This window comes from Elephantulus edwardii, unplaced genomic scaffold (assembly GCF_000299155.1).
Source record: "Elephantulus edwardii isolate Elephantulus edwardi_28Jun2011 unplaced genomic scaffold, EleEdw1.0 scaffold00210, whole genome shotgun sequence".
NCBI classification, from domain to species: Eukaryota; Metazoa; Chordata; class Mammalia; order Macroscelidea; family Macroscelididae; genus Elephantulus; species Elephantulus edwardii.
The window spans coordinates 556141-578848 of NW_006399960.1; the positions used below are offsets into that span (position 1 = coordinate 556141).

The 22708-nt window shown below is 39.2% G+C and overlaps 1 protein-coding gene across 1 annotated transcript in view; it reads right to left on the bottom strand.

Moving 5' to 3' along the window:
- Positions 1-13669: 13669 nt before the first annotated feature.
- SRPX (sushi-repeat containing protein, X-linked) overlaps positions 13670-22708 on the bottom strand; it is a 92870-nt gene continuing 83831 nt past the window's right edge. Inside the window, exons 9-10 of the mRNA XM_006897524.1 lie at positions 21639-21760; positions 13670-13952 (exon numbers count right to left, since the gene is read on the bottom strand). Coding sequence (XP_006897586.1) covers positions 13769-13952; positions 21639-21760 — 306 coding nt within the window. The 3' untranslated portion in view covers positions 13670-13768. The remainder of the gene's footprint in view (positions 13953-21638; positions 21761-22708) is intronic.

Here is a 22708-nt window from a genome sequence, read left to right on the forward strand (position 1 = left end):
GTGAGCAATAGGAAATGTACATCCTTGACCCCATCTCCGTCTAGTCCCTCATCTCATTCTTTTCACTTGAATTCATATAAAATCCTGAAAAGTATAGAAATAGAATTGTAGCAAAGAATAGCATTTGTAAAACTTTGATTTAAAAATAGTCATTAGCATTTTGATTAGGATCCTAGGAAGATTTGGAATTGATAATAATCCATGTTGCTGGCTCTCTGAAGGCTTCTTGGAATCTGAGAGCCATTACACAGGGTGACGAATGTGTTTAGTGTTGTTTTGCCCAAGCCTCACACATGTTCTTTACATGTATGGATACCACATTCTGCATCACACGTGAGAAGGAAAGAACTCCCTTTTCAGTCACCACTTGGAAAATACAATGCCCAGAATGAAAAGTGCTAACCCAGAAGAAAAAATGCCTGTGATTTCCACAAACTAGTTTTGTGGCCCTAAAGAAAACAAACAAACAATAACAAAAACAAAACCCAAAACACCACATACACACACAAAAAACCCAACAACCCACAAACCCATTGCTATAGAGTTAGAACCCACTCATAGCATAGCTGGTCTTGGATTTTGTATGCTGAGCCTTGGGATACCAAGGCTGTAAAGCACATAGCAGGAGATTGTACATTTTTATTTCCAGGAGATACAGCACAATTCCCTATGGACTACGCCACCAGAGTTCCTTCTGTGTCTTTAACACAACAGACAAGTCATTGCTGTAAATCAGAATTGACTCATAGCTAACCCTGTCAGGTTTTCAGCATTTGTGGAAATCACAAGGGAGGAAATTGTCCACCTTTCTCCCTCAGACTAGCTGGTAGATTCAAACTACCTGCCTTTAAGTTGGCATTGCAACTCTCTACCCATGAAGCCACCAGAGCTCCCTTCTGTGGTTTTAGGAAACTCATAAAACTGGTGGTTCCCTGTGTTCTAACTGTTATAAATGGAGGAATAACAGAATCACATTCCTTTTTACTGAGGATACAAATGACTAAAAAAAAAATAAAAAATCCTGGCATTCAGTTCAGCCATTGGGCGAAATGTAATTAAAGTCAAGCATTCTGATGGATGCTGAGTTTCACAGCTGAAGCAAAACCCAGTTTTGACCCTGAGTAGCTCACAATCTCTTAGAGAACCTTCATGTAAATGAATAGACATAATATAAAGTGGCAAGTGCTGTAATAAAGGCATAGTGAAAGGGTCCCAGGAGCACAGATTTAGCCTGGGAAAGGCATGGGAGATAAAATGGCTCTGAAATGCTAAATGGTGATCAGTTGCAAGGTGTTGTGTTGTTTTTTCTCATTAGCCAGTTGTAGTATAGCTAGAATAAATTTCAGACTTATTCTAGCTAGTTTCATATTTCTCAATTTCTTCTCCAATTCTGAAAAGTGAATTGGGTATATTTAGCATTATTCTTAGTAAAGGAACTAAGCAATGCCTTTTCAATGCATTCAAAATAGGATAAATATTTAGTTATAGAAAACTGAAGTGATTGGTCTAGTGTTGCTTAATAAATATGGTGCTTTTTTCATTTTTCTCTTTAACTCACACTCATACCCCTATACTGCCTGGCTAACAACAGAAAACAAAAAGTATATGATCCCATACTGGAAAAATAAATCATATTCAAACTTGATGTGACTCATTTTGTTTTGATTAACATTTCAGGGGAGGTAAGTGGGTGGCAATGATCTGGAGACATTTCTAAAGGAGACACAATGAAGTGAACTTATTCACTAATAGGAAAAAGGACAAAACATACTCCAAAACTTATAACTTGAACTGAATAAAAGCATGAACAGTATGTGTTCAAAACTTGGCCACACATTGAGCGATTTTCTGTGTGTGGCTTCATAAAATCTAGCATCTCATTGCATAAAACCCAGATATGCAAAGTTCCATTAGAATCTATTCATGTTGCTCTCAGAAGTAAAAGAAAAATTTGGTCTTTGATGCACTCTTTTACTAAGGACAGTGAAAAGTTACAAAGTGGATTTTAGAATAGCCATGTGAATGGCACAACATTCTAGTAGCTCCAAATTGTCCTCTGTCCCCTTCCAAATCAGAACATATTGACCACTGCATCCTTTTGATAGCTGGTGGATATTATGTTATATGGATATGCGTATGGACATTTACTTAACCAGTGTGATCTGATGTCAAATGAAATACGTTTACCTATTATTAACGAGAATAGTTAGAGTCACATTAACTAAAAATAAGTTATTTATGCTCAATGGCTCTTCCAACTATTTTTTCTTCAAAAATGAACACTTTGAGATATAAAAATGTATACATCTTACCTAACATTCCAACTTCTGGGTATTTATTCTATAGCAATTGATGTGGATGTGAGTAATTAGTACATACAAGGGTATTGATTGTAGAAGTTGGAAACTCAACATCTCCTCAGCTGAGGCTTTATATGCCTTCATGTACTCTTGATCTTTCTGTTTCATTAGTTAGTTGTTCCTTCTCTTTTTTCTCCACTCATTCAGAATACAATTGTTAAAAATTGGAGTCTCTGTTGCTTGGCCCTTCTTTTCCCTTCAACTTTATCTACTTCCCTAGGCATTCTTGTATCTTTCCCTTCATTGCTTTTGTTTTCATGTTTGCTTACCTTAGTAAACAATGTTTTTCCCTATTTTTTTTGTTTCAATGACATTTATTCATCTTCTTAGAGGTTACCCTGTCAGATCCTACTTTATTCCTAAGTATCAAACAGTTCACTCTATTTTGAAATGGACCTGATTTCCTCTCCATGTGACAATTCTGCAGCTACACTATTCATTCTCTGTGTTTTGCAGTCGGCCTCATTTAAGGACTGATACCACTGGTTCCCCATTTTTAGTCCCAATATGTTTCTTTGAAATTGTGTGTTTCTATATCTGACTTGGCTTCTGGATGATGTTCTCATGTGTGTTAACTTCAGGTTGTTATCTGCCCTTGTCTGTTCTCCATGGCAAGAATTCCCTTCAGTATTTCTTGTAAGATTGGTCTGGTTTTCACAAATTTTTTAATGTCTACTTCTCTACAAATGTCTTCATTTCATTGCCACATTTGAGGGACAATTTTAAGGAGTGTATTCAGGATTTGTCCTTCTGCTTTGCCCCCATGACTTTTAAATAAGTTCTAACTTCAAACTCAGACCCTCCCTAAACTAGACCCTTCCTCTCAGTCCCAGACCCAAATCTAACTGTCTAAAACTTTCTAACTGTCCACTGGGATAGCTCATATATTCAACACATTAATAACAGAATTCCACTCTCTCCCTCACATCCATGTTTTTGTGACTCCGTGTATTCTGTGTATGTGGGACCCAGTTACATTAAGAAAACCCCTGGGAATAACATTCCCCCTCCCTCAACTTTCTTTTTTAAAAAATTTTATACTGGTTTAATTACAAAGTTCATATACATTGTTTTTTTTAATTTCTTCCTCTCTCTTAGCCTAATCAGGAAATTGCACTAATTTTACCTTCTCAACATCTCTAACCAAAAAAAAAAAAAACCAAAAACCACCATTGCCTTCAAACCCATTCGGAATCAGAGCAACCCTCCATCAGGTTTCTGTAGAATTTAATAGTAGCAGACTCCCTCAACTTTCTCCTGAAGAATATCTGGTAGACTTGAATCACTCAACTTTCAACAGCTCAACACGTAACTGATTATGCCATCAGGACACCTTTAAATATTTCTAGAACCTTCCAGTTTTGTCCATCTCCATGGCACCACCTGCAGCAGTCTCCAAGCTGCAATGTATGTGGCTACTCTTGCCCTCCCTCAAACTGTTCCTCATACTATGCTATTGTTATTAGCTGCTATTGAGTAAGTACTAAATCCTGGTGAGTCCATGTGCAACCCAATAGAATGCTACCTGGTCTGTGTCATGCCATAATCAGTTACATTTTGGAATGCTGTGATCCATAACGTTCTCACTGGCTAATTTTTGGAAGTAGATCACAAGGCCTTTCTTCCTAGTCGGCAGAAACCTATTCAGTATCATAACACAGAAGCTTCTGCTGATAGATGGTAGCTGTAAACATGATTTTTTTACCAACATATCAGTAAAGATTTTGCAAACATACAGACAACTTGAAAGAACTTGACAATTTAAACTTAAGGCATGCAGTTCAAATCTACCAGCTGCTTGCTCCATGGGAGAAGAATGGACAATCTCCTCCCAAGTGATTTACTGTCTCCGAAAACCCACTGGAGTGTCAGCTATGTGTTAGTTCCAACTCAAAGGAAGACGACAACAACATACCCTAATCCAGTTTCTATCATCAACCTTGTACTTGCTTATCAGTCTATCAGACATGAGCTTTTAAAAAGTGCATATCTGATCAGGCTTTCAAACTTCCCATGGCTTCTCATTGCCCTGAGAATGAAATTCAAATTCATGCCTAGTGCCTGCCAGACTGTGAATAAATATCTCCTGCCTCTCCCCCTCTTCTCTGTAGCCACACTATGCAGCTCTCGCTGCTGCTCAATGACCTTTGCTGGCAATGTTCTTTCTCCTCTTCTGCTATCTGATTTTCATTCATCATTCAGGCATGACTTAAATGTCACTTCCTCAGGAAAGTCTCCCTTGACCACCCTTTATCCATCTAGTTCACAGCAGATTGCCTCTACTGCTCCTTCACTGCACACATCACAATTTTAAGAAATTATTTATGTAATAAACCTTCTTATGCCTGTGTCTCTTTTCCCCCCAACATCCACAGGGGATCCAAAAGGGTAGAGAAAATGTTTTCAATTTTTCATGTCCCTATACCCAAGTGCTTGGTACAGTTGTTGTTAGGTGCTGTTGAACTGAGTATGACTCAGAGCAACCCTATGGACAACAGATCTTAACCCTATCCTATCTTGTACCGTGTTGTTGTTGTGTACTGTCGAGTCAGATCGAGCCATAGCTTACCCTCCAGTTGGTTTTCAGAGGCAGTTAACCAAATGGGAGGAGATTACCCATTCTTCTCCCACAAAGCAGCTGGTGGCCTTGTGCTTTTGAGATTGCAGCACAACTTCTTGTGCCACTAGGCCAAAACGTTTCCATTTTTTCATGCTCATATCACCAAGTGCTTGGTGCAGTATGTTGTTGTTTGGTGCTGTCGAGCTGAGTATGACTCATAGCAATCCTATGGACAACAGATCTGAACCCTGTCCCGTGCCATGCTGTTGTTGTTAAGTACTATCGAGTCAAGTATGACTCACAGTGACCCTATGAACAAAAGATCTGAACCCTGTCCTATAATTATCATCATTTTTTTAATGTTCATAGAGTTTCCAAAGGTCTGTTGTTTAAGAAGTGGATGCCAATCCTGCTTCCAAGCCTGTCTTAATCTGGGAGCTCTACCAAACCCTGTCCACCATTAAGGCATTTGACTCACCACCAGTGGCACAGCATACAGTATACAGCAACCTCAAGTTATCCAGAACAGCAAACTGATAGACCACTTAGAACAATGTTCTTCCCAAACAAAACAGCAGGCCGAAGAGCCAAAACGACTTTTACATACAAAGGCCTGATTACTTAAACAAGAGGCTTGCAGCCCACAGCTGATTGTTGACTAAATCCAGGCAACCAATCAGCTTATACACGATTGTTAATGAAACAAATAAAAAAGTGACCCAACAGTTTACACCTGACTTTCCACTAAACCAAGAGAACCAACCAATCAGAATCCAACTGTTTTACACATGAGCCTCCAAACTGGAGTAACTTAAAAAAAAAAAGGGTTGTAAAATCAATGAAAAAGAAAATAGATCCATAGCATCATGAATGCCAGACCAGTAGATATTTTCCCCAAAACAGTCAAAATTATTGCCATTGAGTCAGAATCGACTCAAAACTCACCTACCAGTGGTTTTCTGAGGCTGCAAATTGCACAAGAGGTGATCAGCCATCTTTCTTCTGCTAAGTCCCTTGTGGATTTGAACAAGCATAGAAGCTCAGCCTTTGAGTTGGCAACACAACTGCCTACAGACTATACCACCAGAGCTCCCTCAATAGTTATGTTTATAGATCTCCTTTTCTAGCCCCAATTAATAGATGAGAAAACTGAAGCCCACAGAGATCAAGAAAAACTTTCCTATATGCTTGATGACTAGTCTTCTAGAAAACACCCGCTCTACAAGTAATATAGTTATGCCCCTGGTCGATGGAGTCTCATTCGGCATTGACAAAAACACAGCGTTGGCCAGCACAGTGCATCAGCTGCTCAGAAGAAGAGACTTTGGTCTTGCCTGAAACATCCTACTCTTATTGAGATATCAGTTCTCTTTATCCTTTGGTTGAATCAGACAAAACACTATGGTCAACTTTTAAAGGGCCCTGGAATATCTTGAAAGCCTGACTTTATCCATGCCGTGAGTAAAGAACATCTGCAAGACACCTGGAAGATTCTGTCTGGTGGATATAATTTCATTTGTGTTGTTACTATCACAAGAGCAGGAAACTCTGGTGATGTAGTCATTAGGGAGTTGCACAGCTAACCCAAAGATGGCACATCTCCAGTGTTTCGAATCCACCAGTACCTCCTCAAAAGAAAGATGAGCATTCTCCTCACATGCAATTTAAAGCTTCTGAAAACCTACTGGAAGGTCAGCTATGAGTTGATTCTGACTCAGTTGAAATGAGTTTGGAGTGTTTTAATCATTAGAGGGGCCAAGATGTTGACTTTGCTGGTTACATAAACATCCTTTGGGTGGAATTCTTAAATTTTTGGTCTTCTTTTTCTTTATAAACTGATATACATAGGGCCACTGAACATAGTTAAATAGCAAATTAATTAATAAGAGACAGTGCGATTGACACAGGACAGAGCAGAGTTTAGGGCTGTTGTACGCTATGAGTTGCAAGCGACTCGATGGCACATAACAACAACAATGATTTTAATTAATTAATTAATTAGATTCACTACTTTCATTAACAATACCACTTCTACTCCAAAGCTTAGATTTGGCAGGGTAGGAGAAAGTTGTGGAGGGAAAAAAATGGAGGGAAAAAATTGGAGGTAAGTCTCACCTTTAAAAGTAAACTGACAAGGGAGCTCTGGTGGCCTAGTGGCAAAATGCTGCACTGCAATCCCAGAGGTACACGGTTCAAATCCACCAGATGCTCTGCTAGAGAAGGAGGGGGAAATCTCCTCCTGTACCAGTCAGATCTGATTTGACGATACATGTAAAAATAATACAATAAAAATAAAAAAAGGAAAATCCTTTAAAAAATAAACTGACAGATCATGTTCCAGAAGCAGCTTGGAGTTAGAGCCTGTGGCATTTGGGACTACAATCAATGTTTTTTATTCCATGCACATCTTTCACATTAAACTGACCACTGCCTCCACCACTTGGAAGCAAAGCAATAGAAAAAATTGAGCCAGGGCAAGTTTGAGTAATGTTGTTAAGTGCTGTTGAGGCAACTAGCATATGAACAACACATTTAAATCTTGCCCTATCCTGCACCATCCTCACCATCTCTAATATGCTCAGGCCCATTGTTATAGTCACTGTGTCAACTTATCTTGTTCAGGGTCTTTCTCTAACCTTACAACTTTCTCAGCATGACGTCTTTCTTCAAGGACTATCCCCTCCTGACAACCTGCTAAAATACATGAGATGACGTTTCACTATCCTTGCTTCAAAGGAGCATCTTGGTGCACTTCCTCCTCTAAGACAGATTTATTTATTCTTTTGGCAGTCCATGGGATATTAAATATTCTTCTCCAACACCACAATTTGAAGGCATTGGTTATTCTTCTGTCACCCTTATTCATTGTCCAACTTTCAGCTGCTTGAACAAGGAATGATTGCCTTCAAGTTGAGCACGACTCATAGCGACCCTATGAACAAAAGGCCTGAAGTCCCTTTACAACTATCGACATTTATCAAAGTTCATAGAGTTTCTAGAGTCATGTTATTTAGGAAGAGGATGCCACTCCTGCTTCCAAACAATCGCTGGAATAATAGCTGGGGAAATTGGGCCACATGAAAGATTCTTAAGGATTATCTCAATCACTCAGAGTATGAAATTAACATATTGGTTCCAGAGTGCTGCTTCAAACATATTGAACTCAAATTTCCAGAAATTTCCTTTTTTTTTTTTCAAGTTTCTAGAGTGACTCTGGTAAAGGAGGGTTACATTTTAGGAAACTGTATTAGAGGAAAGATTATCTATAGTACTTTAACTACATCATGTATATAGATACATATTGTTGTGTTGTTTGTGTACCACTGAGTCAGAACTGGCACCAGAGCTGACCTTCCAGTGGGTTTTCAGAGGCAGTTAATTGCACAAGAGGATATTGCCCATCGTTGTCCTACAGAGCAGCTGGTGGTTTTGAATCACGTGCCTTTGGAACTGCAGCACAGATTCTTACCTCTAGGCCATGAGAGCTTGGGCTAACCTGGAGATTATTACTTGGAAGGCAATCATGGTAAAGTGGAAAAAAACCTAATCCTTGGATTCAGAAGACATCGGCTCAAGTCTTCATTATTTACCAACCATATGACTGCAGTCCATCTGGGCCTTGGCCTATTTGCCTATAGAAAAGGAGTAATTAGACTACCTTGGAATAGTTGAAGCTATCAAATGGAAAAATACACATAAATATGCTTTGCAAATTTGAGGTGACTGTGCAAAAGAGAAATAGGTCGTTATTACTGAGCTAGTTACATCACTCTGTAGTACTGATCCCTTAGGTCCTCTTTTCCTAGATGCTTGGTCTTAAGCATTGTGTATACAATGAAGTAGACTCCAGTGAACATACAAATGACTCTTATTTTAATTGCCCATCATGGGTGATAGTAATTTATTTCTTTTTAAACAGTAACGTCCTACTGCATCTGATTATCTATCACCTTCAAATCAATTCTGACTCATAGCAACTCAACTGGGCAGAGAAGAACTTCTCCCATAGTGTTTCCAAGGCTGCAGATCTTTACAAAAGCAGACTGCACATCTTTCTTCTTTGAAGCAGTTGGTGGGTTTGAACAGCTAACTTATATAAGTTGGTAGCCAAGCACTTTAACACTAGACTAATGAGACTCCATAGATAATAAATACGGCATATTATTTAATTTGGTGGAGAGAAAACCTTGTTGCCATATTACTAATCTGGGGACAAACTACCCTTCCTTTTCATTAACAACCTCTTCTGAGGTGATGACTGTCTCATTCTAACACCTACTCCCTATCTTCCATGCCAGTTTTCTTTACAAGAATGGTGGGTGACCCTCAGACACAAAAGGACAAAAACTGCATAGTGTCACTGTTGTAAAACAGGACTGACTTCGGGGTTGGGTGGAGACTGAGAAAGATGTGAAAAATTATGTATACTACATTGTAACAGATAAGAGAGGAAACTGTTTAAAAGGGATAAATTATTAGGTATTATTGTCATGACAGGGGTCCAGAATGAAGGCTGCATAGTAGAGTGGACTTGGGGGGAAGGGATTGTATGACACTGAAAGAATTTTTCTTTTACTTTTCAAGGAGAAGAATGAACTGGAGGGGAGGGGTGGGCAGGGAAAAAAGTGCAACAATAAATAAATGGAAATTAAGAAAAAGAATGGTGTTCAAAATTCTGCCTATCTACCAAAGGAAACTCACCATTCTATTGAACAACTTCCATAGAAATACAAACTAATTTGTCTCTATAAGTAATGCATAATTCAAGGATTATAAATTGTGCCTCACTTACCTCCTTAGAATTTATCAATTCTAACTAGGTGGGCTTTCTTTCATATGTGGAAAGAAGTAGGCTATATAGAATTGTCAATAAAAGGCCAAACACCCATCTAGAGATTATACTTTTCTCCCAGTATTTCAGCATAAGAAGGCACTTTGTTTTCCTTTTTCTCTGAGTGAAGAACAATGAGTAATTAAAATATTTTGTTAAAATAAATTATTTGCAATGTCTAAGGAAAAAATACTAGTCTTAACCCTAAACCAGAAAACACACCTTTGCAAAATCCGGCCTTTCCACTAATCTTCCCATCCTGGAAATAGCCCCAGAGTGGTAACCTTTTTAAATACAAGGCCAAATCCAATCAACTTATATTCTATTGTGAACAATAGCCACACCCTAGTCTCAACTCCAAACCAGAAAACACACTTTTGCAGAATCCTTGCAACAGGGTGTGAGCTGAGCGGAGTCCCAACAATAAAACTTTTCTTTTTAAATTTTTCTTAAATGTGAAACAAAGAAGGGAGCCATTGAGAATATAATTTTTTCCATCCCTTCCTGGTTTTCATTATTAATAAACGGATATTTTTTGAGAGAGGTCTTTGGCTTTTAGTTGATATAAAGAAAGTAACAGTTGACCTTTTCCTGAATCTTATTTTTAATCATTCCCATCATCCCCAGCTAAGTTATCTTTCTTAATACCTTATATCCTTTCATTGTCCATTTGATTGATGTAATGCATACCAGAACATGAAGATTTCTTTAATGCTTTTTTACCCCACATGAAATTATGGAAATATGGTCATTCATTTTTGTCAGCTTTTTTTCTGATTTATAAGCATCCAACTCTTTTATTCATTTGTTTGTAAAACATTTGAATGCACAGAGCTAGACTGAGCTTCCCAAGCAATTGCCCAGGGCATCAAATTATACAGCACATTAAACATCCCTGGAATTGAATGAAGTGAATAACTCTACCTAGGAATAAGATTATATTCTCTAAAAGGAATAATGTCTGCTCAAACAGATAGGAAATGTGGATCACGATTAATTCATGAGCAATGAATTTCCTTCTAAGAAGGATAGATCTGTTTAAAGGCAGATGAATTTGCTGAATGAGGTGTGCAAGTTTGGGCCAGAGAAGAATTGCTAAGGACCTAGGGGAAAGAGGGGTGTTTTCTCTGGGAGCTTCCTTCACATTCCTTCCCTCAGGAGCTCTAGTGGTCTAGTGGTAAAGAGTTGCTCTGCAAACCGAAAGGCACTTGGTTCACAGTCATTAGCTGCTCTGTAAAAGATAGATGGACATTCTCCTCCCACACTCTCCAAAAACCAACTGGAAGGTCAGCTTTGAGTCAGTTCTGACTCAATGGCACACAACAAAAAAGGGGCATCACAACAGTAGGCCAAATATTAGCCCAGCTCTGTGACTGCATTAAATCCTTGCTACTAAAGCAAATGAAGTAGCTATATATGTGTCAGTTTCATTACATTTTCCCGTGTACCTCAAAGGTAAATTCAAGAGTTTAGTAGACTGAAGAAGGGAGCCACAATTTCAATATCCTGAGAACAGCTAAGCTCACTAGTGTCACTGGGACATCAGTCAGAAACACCTGGAGAGGAAATGCAAAGGATAATTTTCAAGTTTCTACCAGAGGCTGGCTTCATTTACACATGAACAGTTAATTTCTGCTTTGACAGCTTAGTCTTTGGTATCTATCTGCTTTGACTGTTCAAAGAGACTCCTAATTTCCTTCTTTAGTAGAAAGTGGGTCTCTTTTGCTTTTTTAAAAGTATCTCTCTTCCTCTCTCATTGTCACTGAGTCAGAATCGATTCTTAACTGACCCTCCATTTGGTTTTCTAAGGCTATAAATCGAACAAGAGGAGATGGCCCATCTTTCTCCCTCGTATTGAGAAAGAAAAAGAAGGAAGACCTCTGAGCAATATTAACAATAAGCGATATGAAGAAGCCTGCATTCATTTTGACAAGGTTTCCCCCATGTGTTTGTGTTTAATGGCAAGTAACTATTTCTATCTCAAGTCTTACTTCGTTTATTGCAAAATCAATAGCAATATTAAGCATTTCACATGCCTGCTTCTAGAATTCTCTATGGAATATGTACCCAGACCAAAACATTGAGCACCCTGTATTGCTGCAGGGTGCAATGGTTTGTTAATTTCTGGTGGCCTAGTGGTAAGAAGCTGTGCTGCAATACCAAAGACACACAGTTTGAATCCAAAAGCTGCACTTCAGGAAAAGGATGAGCAACCTTCTCCTGTGCAATTTACTACTTCTGAAAATACACTGGAAGGTCAGCTATGAATGGGTTCCACCTTGATGGTGCATAACAACAACAATGGATTCTGTTATGAGTTACTCTTTAAGTCCTTGAGGATGGATTGTGTGTCCTTGGAGATGGATTATTTTTCATTTGTTCCTTCTGCTTTAATATGTGTTGTATTTGAATAAAAATACATTTACTGATTTGACACACACAGATTAGATGTGTCTGATTTATTTTCCTAAAGTTAATAAGATGTTAAACAACTCTTCTGGTGCTTGGCCAGTGAATCTTCCCTTTCTTTTGGTGTTTGCTCACTTATCCTAAGTCTGAAGTCTGACATCACTACTCCCTATGCCACCTCTACCAGAAAATCCCGAGTAGTGAAAAAGGTCATAAGTGATATCTGTTGAGTACTAACTATATGCCTAGTGGTTTAAACTTGTTTTCTCATTTATTAGTTGTATTTAAAATACAACAATCACACAATTGAGAGGAAATGAGAGATTTCAAAGGATTGGCTCACATGATTATGGTTGCTGGCAGGTGGCAAGTCCAAAATCCATAGGTCAATCAGCAGGCTGATGACTCCTGTAGTCTTGCATCTCAAGATCAGTAGGGAAGATGACAAGAAGAATACAGAGTAAAGCCCTGCAGAAAATATCTATTTCTATTCTTAGGGATGTGGGTAAAAAATACCCTATGGAAACTCCCTTTTAAATGGATTGTTTGGTTGATTGATTAATTAGATTACGGAAAGTAATTACATTATATTTTACATTCTATTATAGTATGCATTAACAAGACTAGTGTCTGGCCAAAGAAACAAGTAATTCTAACATGAATTTAAGGGCAAGAACCACTGACATAAAATACATTGGATCAAGTTTTCATAGGCAACAATGACATCTGGGCAATACATGTGTAAAGATGATCTGAAGGTATTAGAGAGCAACTAAAAATCAGGCAGATATTGGAGAGCAGTCATCTCTTGGAAGGTGGCAACTAAAGTGAGTCATCAATCTTTATGAGTTTTACTTAAGCGCATATCTCAGTATGCTTTGAGAGGGGGGAATACTACTTGTAAACAGAATATATGTCTATGCACAGGATAACAACTACAAAGCCTCATCTTTCAAGTGTCAAATCTCTTACAAGTCTTAAAAACTCTTGTGTTTTGACATTTAGACTGTCCACTCTCCATTTAGTAATTTTGTTTGTTCAAAATAGACTACTTTCCAAACTGATATTCTGAAAATGAAAGGAAAATGTCAAAGTTTGTCTGAGGGAGTAATTACACTTTTCCATTCCTAAATCACCAGTAAGTATAGCAACCCTAGAACTGTGGACTAGTGCTGAGCAAGTAGAGCCTGTGGCTAAAGAACAGAGTGAATGTCAATACATTTGCTCAAAAATATTTTATTAATAAAGGTCTTGTATGAACAACAACATATAAAAAAGGTCTTTGCTACACTGGATAACATGTTGAACATATATATGTGGTTGGGTTTCTAAATTCTCTACAAAATTAACAAGTTATGGTGGGGTAATGAAAGGTAGGAAGAGTGAATATCATATTCATATAGTGCTGTGGGTTTTTTTTTTTAAAAAACAGCACACGAACCTTGGGTTAATGATTAAGTACAAAGAAAGCTCATAATAAAATAGACTTTTAAAATTACAAAACAAAACTCTGTACATCAAAGATATTTCTCAAGACCTTCCCTGTGTGCATAGTGTTACATAGAAAGAGAAGAGAAACCAAAGGGGGAGCACCAAGGAACCAGCACATCAGGTGCTACAGGTGTGGCCCATTTCGGCTTGCAGGACCATCTCCTCTTTTCTCAAGGGGAAAGTGTCGATCAGGTTGAAGAGGGCCATGGGTGTCACCAGGGAGATGTAACGTTCCTTGTCCATGCCATGCTTATCCACAAGCACCATACTGAAGGTATACAGTGGGATTCGCAGCAGCAGCCTGGTACAGACAACAGAATAAGAAGAATCTATCAAAATTCTAGTCCTAAAGGTTCCAGTGAGCCAGTTACTTACCTAAAGGGAAACTGTATTCACAGAAAGAGTCAGTGCACCAAGGATTGAACTTTCCTTTAGGATTTCGCTATTCCAAGCATGGTCATTAGACAAGGATTTCTTAGAAATGAGGATTCTTGTGTCTCACTCCAAACTCAGTGAATTAAAATCTACATTATTAGCAAGATCTACAGGAAAGCATATGAAAGATTGAGGATTTCTGCGTAGATTATGGTTAGAAAGAATTTAGGCTTCTAATGCCTCTGTGGAATAGAATGTAGAGGGCTGCTAATCCCAAAGGTACAAATCCACCAATCACTACACAATAGAAAGATTGGCAGTTTCTTCCTATGAAGACTTATAGCCTAAGAAGACCAATGGAGGGTCGCTATTAGTTTTGGAATCAACTCTACAGTAGTGAGTTTTTAGAATGGGACCTTTTCAAATTATTGAGGAGTAATGATGTCAGTTTGAAGACTAAAGTGCATCTGATCCAGGACATGGTGCATCTGATTCAGGATATGGTCTTTCCAATCACTTGCTATGCATATGAGAGCTGGACAATGAATAAGCATGACAGAAGAAGACTTTATGCCTTTAAACTATAGTGTTGGAGAAGAATACTGAATATACCAGGAACTGCCAAAAGAGAACGAACAGATGTGTCTTAGAGAAGGTAGAGCCAGAGTGCTCATTGGAGGTACAGCTTTGACTTACATGTTTGGGCATATTGCTAGGAGAGGCTATTCTTTGGAGAGGGACATCATGTTTGGAAAGGTTGAGGTATGCGAAACAGGGGAAGACCTTTGACCAGAGGGATTGACACCGTGACTGTGGCAATGGGCTCAAGTATGCCAGAGATTATGAGGTTAGTAGAAGATAGGACAGGGTTCATAGGGTCACTATGGACTGTACTCAAATCGATGACATCTAACAAAAACAAGAACTATGAGTCTAAGTTATTATAAGGCACATATAAAAAAATCTCACAATATTTTTGCATGAAATTAAAGACAAGGCAAGTTTGCAGATGTGCCCCTGAGTCAATTCTGGATCAAAGTAACCCTGTAGTACAGAGTAGAACTACTTCATAGTATTTCCTAAATTGTAATTTTCCCAAGAGTAGACTGCTGGTAGGTTTGAACCACTGACATTTCAGTTAGTAGCTGATAGATTAGTGAACGTACTAGAAAAGGTTTTTAGAATTACAACTACATATGCATTATGAATAAATCAATGGTTTTCAACGATATCTTGCCCCCCCTACCCCATTTCATGTAGAAACGCATGGTGGTGTGGAGACATTTTTTGGTTACTAAAATTGGACGATGGTATATATCCTACAGATCTAAAAGAAGAAACAGGAACAGACACATAGTTAAGTTCAGTGAATTCACAAGAGAAAAAAAAAAGGGAAAAACCTAATTGCTCATCAATGTATGAATAAATTAACAAAATGTAGTATATACACATAATGGGATACTATGTAGTTAAGAATAATAAGTTCTCTAAATATCTTATGACATATATGTTGTTGTTGTTGTTGTTGATTCGCTTGCAACTCATAGCAACCCTTTGTACAAGAGCCCTAAACCCTGCTCTGTCCTGTGCCAACCTCATTGTGTCCAACACACCTACTCCCACTGCTCCAGTCAATGAATCGATCCATCTCATCAAGGGTCTTCCTCTCCTGCACCATCCCTTCACTCTCCCAAACATGATGTCCCTCTCCAAGGACCAGTCCCTCCTTCCAACATGCCCAAAGTATGTCAGATGAAGCTTCAGAATCCTTGATTCCAAGAAGCAGCCCTGCCTCATCCTCTCCAGGACAAACCTGTTTGTTCTCCTAGCAGTCCACGGTATATTTAGCACTTTTCTCCAGCACCACAGCTCAGTCATTCATGAAAGAGCAAACAGGTACAATCTTACTTTTATAATATTAGATACTGATACGAAGACTGATGTTCACTGATGGTTACCAAGAACGGGTGCGAAGAGGGGAAGAAAAGGAATCATTGCCTAGGTAGTAGGTATTTTTGCTGATGGGAAATGTAACATTGAATATGAGTGAAGTGAGCACAGCTTGACCAAGGTAAATGATGCCACTAAGATGTACACAAGAGAAAAGGACATTTTGGTAACTACTGACATATATTGGGCATGTTCTCAGAAGAGGGGCAATCCCTGGGAAATTGCATCATGCTTTGAAACTGACTCATAGCTGACCCTCCAGTGAGTTTTCAGACAGTTTTCATGCCGAACTTTTTCTCTCTGGGAAAGTAGAGGGTCAACAAAAGGAAGACCCTCAATAAGGTGGACTGACTCAATGACTGCAACAATAGTCTCTAACACAGCAGGGACTGTGAGGATGGCAAAGAATTTCATTTTATTGTCCATTTAGTTGCAATGAGACAATGTGAAGTTGACAGTGCACCTAAAAACAACATGATCTATGTAATTTTGCAATAGCAGTTGTAGTTGTTAGATGCCTTTGAGTATGAATCATAGCAACCCTATGAACAGCCAACTTGAACCCTGCCTAATCCTGTGCCATCCTCATCATCTCTGAGACACTAGAGTCCACTGCTGAAGTCATAGTGTCAATCCACCTCATTGGGAGTCTTCCTCACCTCCATCCTTCCAAACATGAAGTCCCTTACCAAGGAATAGCCTCACCTAACTCCATCTGTAAAGTATGAAAGATAAAGTTTTGTCATCCTAGCCTCTGATAAGTAATTTGTCCACAATATCAGTAACAGTTACACACACACACACACACACACACACACACACACACACACACACACACATTGTATATGTGTTAGCCACAATAGCAGTAACAGTTACACATGCAAATTGTGTGTGTCTTACTCTTATTCCCATCTGGTGGAAACTGATTCATAGCTCATCCTCCAGCAGCTGTAAATGACTTGGGAAGAGATTATATATAGTATATATATAGTCTATATAGTATATATTGTGTGTATGTGTGTGTGTATATATATAGATAGATAGATAGTGTGTGTGTATATATATAGTATCTATAGTATGTATAAAGTGTGTGTGAGTGTGTATATACATATATGTTTACTGCTATGTACCATCTAGTTAGAACTGGCTCACAGCTGACACTCCAGTGGGGTTTCAGAGTTTGTAAATGACACAGGAGGAGATTGTCCATCTTTCTCCAGTGCAACTCCTTGCCACTAAGCCACCAGAACTCTCTACACATTATTGTTGTGTATTGTTGAGTCAGAACTCATCCATAACTGACCCTCCAGCAGGTTTTCAGTAGCAGTAAATTGCACAGGGAGAGACTGCCCATCTTTACTTCTGTGGAGCTGCTGGTGGATTAGAACCTTGTGCCTTTGGGTTGGCAGCACATCTCCTTACCACTAGGACACCAGAGTTTTCTTCTCTCTCTTTCTAGGTATGCCTATTCTTTTTTTTTTTTGTATGCCTATTCTTATACATAATCAAGCACACAGAGATTGTTACAGAGATACTTCTCAGATACAACTAGATACTTCATGGGTTTTCAGGGTTCAAAGACTTAGGACCATAGTCTTGGGGAACAACTTAGTCAATTGCCATAATTCAGCTCATAAAATTTATGCTCAACATCCCTGCTTGGCAGTACTATTTGGAGTCTTAAGAGCTTGTGAGCAGCCATCTAAATATATAGCTAGTGGTCCCTGCTTGTTCAGGGCAAAAATGAAAGATAGAAATTCAAGACTCATTCTTACTCTACAGGGTTAACTGTCTACACTATCCACCAGCTCATCTACCTTGACAGTAGAAGCACTACATGGTGCTTGGCTAGCACTATTGATTATTCTGATCAGGAACACAGTAAATGGATTCTGTTAGAGGTATGTGACTGTTAATGTATGGATGTCATGCTTTTTTTATTTGACTGATTGTAGCCATGCTATTTTCAATTGTTTCATATGGATCTGAAAGTTGTACAGTGATTAAGAATGACCAAAGAGGAATCAATGCCATTGAATTGTGGTGTTGGAGAAGAGTACTGAAGATCATATTGTTTTTTCAAAGAAGCAAACAATTTCTGTCTTGGAGAAAGTGTGACTAGGGTGCTCCTTAGGTTCAAGGATGGTGAAACTTGGTCTCATATACTTTGGGGGTATTGTCAGGAGAAGCCAATCCTTGGGAAACAACATCATGCTGGGAAAGGTAGAGGGTCAGAGAAAGAAAGGAAGACCCTCCACAAGTTGGACTGACACAGTGACTGCAACCATTGGCTTGATCACAGCAGAGACAATCGATGGTGCTGAATAGGGAAAGACTTTCATCTGCTGTTCAGAGTCTCTATGAGTGATAGTTGACTTGATTACGTTTAGATGTAATGTAACAATTGGAACATTTGGTTTTATAATGCTTACGAGGCTAGGATGGAAACCTCCCATAGTGTCACAGTCTGTTGTGCACACACATTCCTCATGTGAGCCCTGTGTCTAAATTGGTATGGAATATAATGATGGCAAACCATATGAGAAAGAGATGTGTGGTCAGATCAGAAGCCTAGTCACTGCCCTAGGAATGCATCCCACCATGGCCAAGAGACCACAGCAGTCTTGAGGATGGTTGATTGGACACTCCATGGAATGTGATGTGCAGAGGTGGCAGTATAGTGGAGTTACCCAGCTGCCTGTTGTCAGACTGGAATGAATTTTTTTCAGTAAAATCTGTAACCGAATTTAATAGACTCAAAGGTCATCATGGGGTTAAACATTATAGTTTTCTTAGTCTCCACAACCCTTGATATTGCTGGGAAATGACTCTGTTGTTGTTGTTTGCCATCAAGTCAGACCGACCCATAGCTGATCCTCCCATGGGTTTTCAGAGACAGTAAATCACATGGGAGGAGATTATCATCCTTTTTCCACAGAGCAGCTGGCAGATTTGAATCATGTACATTTGGAATTGCAATGCAGCTTCTCCTCACTCCAGGGAACATTAATTAGCCTACTGTTCATATAAAAAACAAATGCGGAAAGAAAATAGGAAGGTTGGGGAACTTGTCACTCCAGGTTTCTCCTTTCTGCTTATTCTCTTCCAACGTTATACCACAGCTTTGGCTCAATTTGAAAATTAATGAGATCATTTTTTGTATTATCTGGGCATCTACTTTACCTCTTTCCTGCTTCTATTACTTTGGTGTAGTGGTCAAATGCTTGACTGCTAATGTCAAGGTCAGGCCAAACCCATTAGTTAATCTGAGGGAGAAAGATGAAGCAGTCCACTTTCATAAAGATTGACAACCTTGGAAACAGTTCTACTCTGTCCTATAAAGTCTCCTCGTCAGAATTTACTCTACAGCAGTGATTAGTTGATTGGTTGGTTATTAATTGGCTAAATCAGCCCTTTTTCACTGTGGTAGACTCTGTGTGGAATTCAGAGGGCTAGTCATAACATCCACCTGCCTAGGTCCTTGTTTCTGTCTGATGTGCTTGGTAAAAGAGGCACACAGCTTGACAGTAAGGCAGTAAGGTAACACATCTGAGGGAACACCTCCATGTGACGAGTACTATCTTTGAGTCTTGCTAACTTTGCATAATAAAGATGGCCCATCAAAAACCCCACTAGATCAAGGATCTTAATGTGGAATCTAGCAGCAGAAGCATCCCTGGGGAAACCTGTTTTTGTTGTTGTTTTTTAGTACCATGGAGTTGGAACTGACCCCTCTGTCAGGTTTTCAGGGAAGTGAATTACACAGGAGAAGATTGCCTATCCTTCTTTCTCAGAGGAACTGGTAGATTTTAACTATGTGCCTTTGCAATTGCAGTGCAGCTTCTTACCACTAGGCCACTAGAGCTCTTCTAGGGGAACCTGTTAGAAATGCAAATTCCTGAGCCCCAAGAAGATCTCCTGAATCAGAAATGCTGGGGGTGGGGCCTTGCAATCTATATTTTAACAATAAATGATCCTTTGGCTCTGCTTCTGTGTGCTGCTCATCTGTTTAGAAATCAAAGCCACACCAGAGCCAAAGTTCAGGTCAAGAGATGCTAGTAAACATAGGGGTTATTTTGAAATTACCTTTGGGCCATTGAATTCTACTTAGTTAGCACACTGATAGTACTCAGAGTCCAACACCACAGTACTGGTTTTATAAATATTACCAAAATAATTGTTACATAATTGTTAACAACAGGGTCTGGACAAGGGCCCTGGAAATGTGGGGGGAAAAGAGGCCAAGTCTAGACAGGCTACCTCTTAATAATGTCAAGATTACTTTGTTCTTTTTTCCAACATACCAAAAAAAAACACCCCAAAATAAAAACTATACAAAACTTGTTGATTGAAGGGGAAAAGATGAGAACCCTGGTAAATGTCTGCTGCAGGATGGGCAATCTCCTCCCATGGGATTTACTGCCTTTGCAAACTCACTGGAGGGTTAATGTAGAGTTTCTCTTTCTTTTTTTTCAAATAAAAATATTTTATTTTAATTTGTTTTCATTGTTGCACATTCTTTTCCCTGGAGATTATCATCCCACGTGGCTTTACTAGCCATCTAAATCTGACCTAATCACATGGATGAGTGGGAATATGTGAATAGGGCATGATTGCCTATCCATGTTGGGATTGGCTATCTACCATTCAACAAGGGGATTGGCCAGTCTCAAAGTTCTACAAGGGGATGAGCTAGTCTCACCATTGAATAGAGACACAGATCTTCCCCCTGCCAGTGAAGAACAAGGAGACCTCCTTCTACCACCAATGAAGAAACCTCACCACCAGGAAAAGAGCAGCCATGGTTGAAATGGAGACCTGATGTGAGATGAGAAGTAACGGGGGTAGGGAGCCAATATTGGTAGGACTGAGGACTTGGAAACCACTGGCCTGAAGGTGTGAAGTTCAAGGCTGAGGTATCTGCTCTGCATATTTCAGGGGGATATCTAGATTGTATCCTGTTATTAATGTGGGTTATAACCTTTTCACTTCACCAATATTGTTCTGTGTGGTCTGTGAGCTATCACATTGGATTTTGAACCCAGCAAAGCAGTAGGATTAGTATTGAGATGAGTAGAAAGAGGTAAGGGAGCATGGGGGACATGTCTGACCTCATGGGGATTAATTTGGTGTTATTGATGTGTGAACAGAGACAGTTCCCCTTCGTGAATTTGAAAAGGGTCTGAAATGGCCGTCTCTACATGGTCCTTGCTCTTTTTACAGTTAACTATGAGGGTGAAACCAGGCTGTTTTCTGGAGGCAAGGATTCTGAAGCTTCATCTGACATACTTTGGGCATGTTGTAAGGAGGGATCAGTACTTGGAGAGAGACAACATATTTTGGAGGGTGGAGGGACAGCACAAGAAAAGAAGACCCTGGGGTAATGGTAGCAGGTGTGTCAGAGACAATAAGGTTGGCTCAGGATAGAGCAGGTTCAGAGCTGTTGTACAAAGGGTTACTATGAGTTGCAAGTGACTTGACAGCACATAATGACAACAACATGAATAGGTTCTGACTTAATGACACACAACTAGAATAATACTCTTAGAACAAAAAGAATTGAAAGCTTCCGAGAGCCAATATGAAAAGGAAGAAATCAGGGAACATCACAGAAAGAAGTACAATTACAGAGGATGAAATTTAAGATAAGACTTTCTTTTACCTGAGCTGCAGAGCTAGAGATGGAGGCATAATCTTTGTTCCTATCCTTCCAATGAGAGTTGGGAACACACCCACCAACTCCACCACGGTGATATGCCGAAGATCCAAGTTGCACTGAGATTGCTGGTGAAATAAAACATAAAAAACAGGGAAACTGTGAGTATGGTTAAAGAGATGTTCATGTCAAAGGAAAAAACTGGCAAAAGCAGCTCTAGTCTGTTTTTAGAAGTAGATGACTGCTCCAAACGGCTTTGAAAACTGAGGTTAAATTAGTAGCTATAAACCCAAAATACTTTCCTCAAGGAATAAATTCTAAATGGGTTGGCTATGGAGTTTATAAAACTTAAGCAAAATGTCAGGCTATGTGTTCAGTTTTTACACTTGATCTTAGCCAAAAGGCCAAGAAGCGATATGTGTTCAGTTTTTGTAGACCAATTTTCCTTTAAAATGTCCAAGACTACTCCCAGAACATCCTAAATTTGTCTTTGCATGGGGGGAAAAAATAGATATTTTTTTCATAGTTCTCTTCACCAGCCACAGCCCTCTGTTCTACGGCCCCAGCATATGTGCAGACTCAGGCAAACATGAATAAAAAAAGGTTCCAGCCATTTGAACTGGTCCTTGAAAGAACTTCAGGGGTGGAGCCAAGTCAGCTATGGGCCAGGAGGTTTCTTGAGGAGTTGAAAGGAGGGAACTAAAAAGTAAGCCATATTGCTAAATGAGAAAAGACATTTTAATCTCAAGAACTATTAGAACATTGCCGTTTCAATCCAAATCCCATACAAATGCACTTATATGGAGTAGCAGAATAGGTAGGAAAGGTTTAAAAAAAAAAAAAACCCACACTTTTCTGTTATTCTGCTTGAAATGCATAAATTGGTATGTTTGTCCTTGAAGGTTCTCTCTCAAATGCATGTACACTTGGGGAGAGTAACCTTCTGAATTGTTGTTGTTGTTGTTTTTATGTGCCGTCGAGTCGTTTTCGACTCATAGCGACCCTATGCACAACAGCCCTAAACCCTGCTCTATCCTGCGCCAACCACACTGCCTCTGACACACCCATCCCGATTA